The sequence below is a fragment of the Coregonus clupeaformis genome, chromosome 29, assembly GCF_020615455.1.
Source record: "Coregonus clupeaformis isolate EN_2021a chromosome 29, ASM2061545v1, whole genome shotgun sequence".
NCBI lineage: Eukaryota > Metazoa > Chordata > Actinopteri > Salmoniformes > Salmonidae > Coregonus > Coregonus clupeaformis.
This window is the reverse complement of record NC_059220.1, coordinates 1582828-1586558: the sequence shown is the minus strand read 5'-3', so window position 1 is coordinate 1586558 and position 3731 is coordinate 1582828. Positions and strand designations below refer to the sequence as shown.

The following is a 3731-nucleotide window of genomic DNA, read 5'->3' as shown; positions in this document are numbered from 1 at the left end:
AGGAGAAGGAGAGGGCGCTCCTTCACTGCATGCTTAATGAAGTGCTGAAACCACTTCCTGAACAGGTCCCCGTCCTGAACAATGTAGCCACAGTTTGACCGTCCATACAAGGCGTCCTCCCCAGCTGCGTTGAAGCTGGCCAGCACTGTGATGTGCTCCTTGGTCCCCGGAGCCTGCTGGTATGTGTGTTTTGTGCCCCGGGGATTCAGCATTTATAACTCATCGCAGTTATACATTTGTCTGGATTTCTCCCTCAACCCACTCTTTTCCAAGTGCTCCTCATAGCGAAGAAGGAGTTGGACTGGTAGCTCTCCCCCTGTTCAGTGTGTCCGGCCTCCTCATGCTCAGCTTCTTGTGCCTCCTCCACTCTTCCCCAGTGGTGGGATTGTTTCCCCTGGATGCCGAAACCTAGAATAGAATAGAATATATAATTGTCCATCCAGGATGAAAATGTTTGTTTTGGCATCACCATACACATCCACATTTACATCACACACATTGAGAACAGTCAGTCCACCAATCTACATACATAAACACATAGAACACCAAATACCTGCAGATTTTGTCTGCATATTTCATCAGCCTCTTGTCTGGTGAAGGGGAACCCATGGCTGGCGCAGTAGATACAGCACTGCACCAGATAATTAATTACCCATAAGTCTGCATACCTCTGGCAGTGTACGAGAAAATGCAGCTCTGTCTCAACCTCTCTTTGAGGGCAGAGTGAGCACAACCATGTCCACTCTGGGTAGCCAAATATGTCTGTGACGGAGGGTTTCTATGGCCAGACTGTGTTCACGGAGTCTGTACATAGTCAGTACTTTTCTCCGTTTTCCTATCAGTCACAGTGGTCAGACAGTAGTGTCTGTTTAGAGCCAAATAGCATTGAATTTTACTTTAGATTTTTGTGGTGTCTTTCTAGTAGGTGATATTTAATATTGCAAATAGATTGTAGCTTCCATCAATGAATCTGTATCCTTTCTATTCTCATAGTTTCTGCAGATTGTAAATTAAAGCTACGTTTTTTTGCTAAGAGTATTATTATATTATTGATCGATTGACTATGACTTTTCAGACCCCTCCATTAGTACTATTTGCAGAGTTAACCTCCAGGTAAATGTTGCAATTCGTCAGCCATTCCTGAACCTGCGATCAAAAACAAGCTACATATGGACAGTGCCAAAACAAATAATCGAATGATTCTGTCTCTTCGCAGCAAAATCTGCAGAGCTGGGATGGTTGTTATCTGAGCGCGACGTTTGTTGTTGAACGCTGATTGCTGAAATGAGAGACCTCAGTTTATTGTTTTTGTAAAGTTGTGACAGTGTGATTGTATATACTTTTTGATTTTGGATCCCCGCGGCTGGGAACACTACTATCTGTCCCGGGATCCTGCCAGATTCCATGTAAAGAGAGAGACATGGAAACGCAGCTAGCCTAGCTGGCTCGGCAGTCTCAAATCGAGGTCGCTATTGAACGTTTTCAACGCAGCAGGAGCTGTGTCTACTTTGCTTTATTCCAGAACAATGTGGACCGCCCGGACTTTCAATGTAGCCACTGTTTGCTTGCAGAGGACTACAGGGTTGAAGTGGCTACTCTCAGCAAACAAGTAGCAAACTTACACAAGCTACTGGGGAACCCACACCCGCCTACTTTTTCATTTTTCTTCCACCCCAGTAGCCGGACGCGGCTCTGGCCTGGTGGAAGTGTCGCCGCCGTGTCGGCTCTCCACAGCCAACTGGCCGGTACTCTGCAGGGATCCCTCCCCGAAGGGGTCTCCCCCATCCCTGGAGAACGGAGCTAGTGGGATGCTCCTGGATGACTTGGGGGATGTTCCTGTTCTCGACCCAACCATCCATGGAGATACGTCACTCGCCGTGGAAGTCGAAGAAAGCATCCTCTGGCAACGGAGGCCGGACACAGACCAGAAGCGGCTTTGGCGCCCTGAATCCAGAGGTTCCGGCGCCTTCTTCCCCATGCGGCTTCCATTCGAGATCGAATCCCGGAGGTACCTGCGCCTCGTCCTCTGTTCTGTCTCCCTCTCCGGTGGCTTCTACCTCGGGTTCAGATCCTCAGAGCTCCCACTCTCATCAGACCGTGAGGCTGCCTGAGAGACCGGCCCATTCATCATCCACGATGGATACTACAGCCGGCTCGGTTCCATCGGGCCCCACCGCCCTTCGGTCCTCGAGGGGTCCTGGACCTCCTCAGCTGTTTTACCAGCTGTCATCATCGGCAGCTCTGTGGTGAAAAACATCTCGGTTCCCAGTGCAAAAACTGCAATTAGTTGGTTGTAATTTTGGATAGAGCAGACATTTCCATATCTTTTTTTTTTGTTAGATGCATGTGTGACATACAGTGAGGGAAAAAAGTATTTGATCCCCTGCTGATTTTGTACGTTTGCCCACTGACAAAGACATGATCAGTCTATAATTTTAATGGTAGGTTTATTTGAACAGTGAGAGACAGAATAACAACAAAAAAAATCCAGAAAAAAGCATGTCAAAAATGTTATAAATTGATTAGCATTTTAAAACCCCATTATTTCCCCCCTTCATTTCTCCCATAGCAACGGCCAACGAACCAGAGGTAGAAAATGCTGACTCCTTTCAGTTTTTTAGGACTACAAGCTGGCGAGCTCTATAGGATAGAATATAATATCTAAAGAGCTGATGGTCTCATCATGTCCTGTAGGGGGACCTCTATCTTTAATAATGTGAACGTCTCTACAGTCTGAACCAGTCATTTGCATGATGTATTCAGATCATCAGTGTCCCTCCCACTTCACTGACATGTTCAATATGGTGAAACCTGCCGTGGTCTACTGATTGTCATCTATTCATCTATGTGACACTCCTCTTTTATTCTGTACATTGATACCAGACTCTTTCCAGCACTCTCACATATAACGTGATCAAACATGTTCACATTTCTCTTCACTGTTACTGTCTTAGTGCTCTGTGCTGCAGGTACAGTTTCATAATGTTTCATTTATTTAACCAGGAAAGTTAAGAACTAAATACTTATTTACAATGACGGCCTTCTATAGTTATAGATATTGATGTTTCCAAGCATACGTTCACTTCACCTGAGTCTTGATGTATTCATGTTTAACTGTATCTAACTCTATTGATTTCATTCTCACTGTATCCTTACAGGTCTTGTTGAGGGGAGTGAAGTCACTCAGACACCCACCATACTCTGGAGACTGAAAGACAGTGATGCTCAGATGAACTGCAGTCACACTAAGGGATCTACCTACAACCAGATGTACTGGTACAGACAGCGTCCAGGAGAGGGAATGAAGCAGGTAGTTTACACAAGTAGTTATACCAAACCAGACTATGGAGCCTTCGGTGAAGACAAATATCCAACTGTTAAGACAGATGCTGAGAGTGGATCTTTCACAGTGAAGAAGGTGGAGGCAGGAGACAGCGGCATGTACTTCTGTGCTGTGAGTGAACACAGTGATACAGACGACAAGCACAGCTGCACAAAAACCCCAGAGTTTCAATAGGATGGAATATAATATGTAAAGAGATGGTCTCATCACGTACTGTAGGGGGACCTCTAACACTAGTTCTTCTAATGTCTGATGGTTTCATTGTCATGATCATGTAATCAGTCATGTTCACAGTGAGGTCCTATGAGCAAGCTTTACAGTACAGGCTTCCTGACACTCCCTCTAACACTCTCACTATCCACCACCCCTAAAGGAAACAGGATACTAC

General features: G+C 45.7%; 1 gene segment (V, D, J or C); it reads left to right on the top strand.

Moving 5' to 3' along the window:
- Positions 1 to 2727: 2727 nt before the first annotated feature.
- On the top strand, positions 2728 to 3517 carry LOC123482208. The segment is given in 2 exon segments: positions 2728 to 2969; positions 3159 to 3517. Coding segments are annotated over 2 exon segments (408 nt in total).
- Positions 3518 to 3731: the final 214 nt, after the last annotated feature.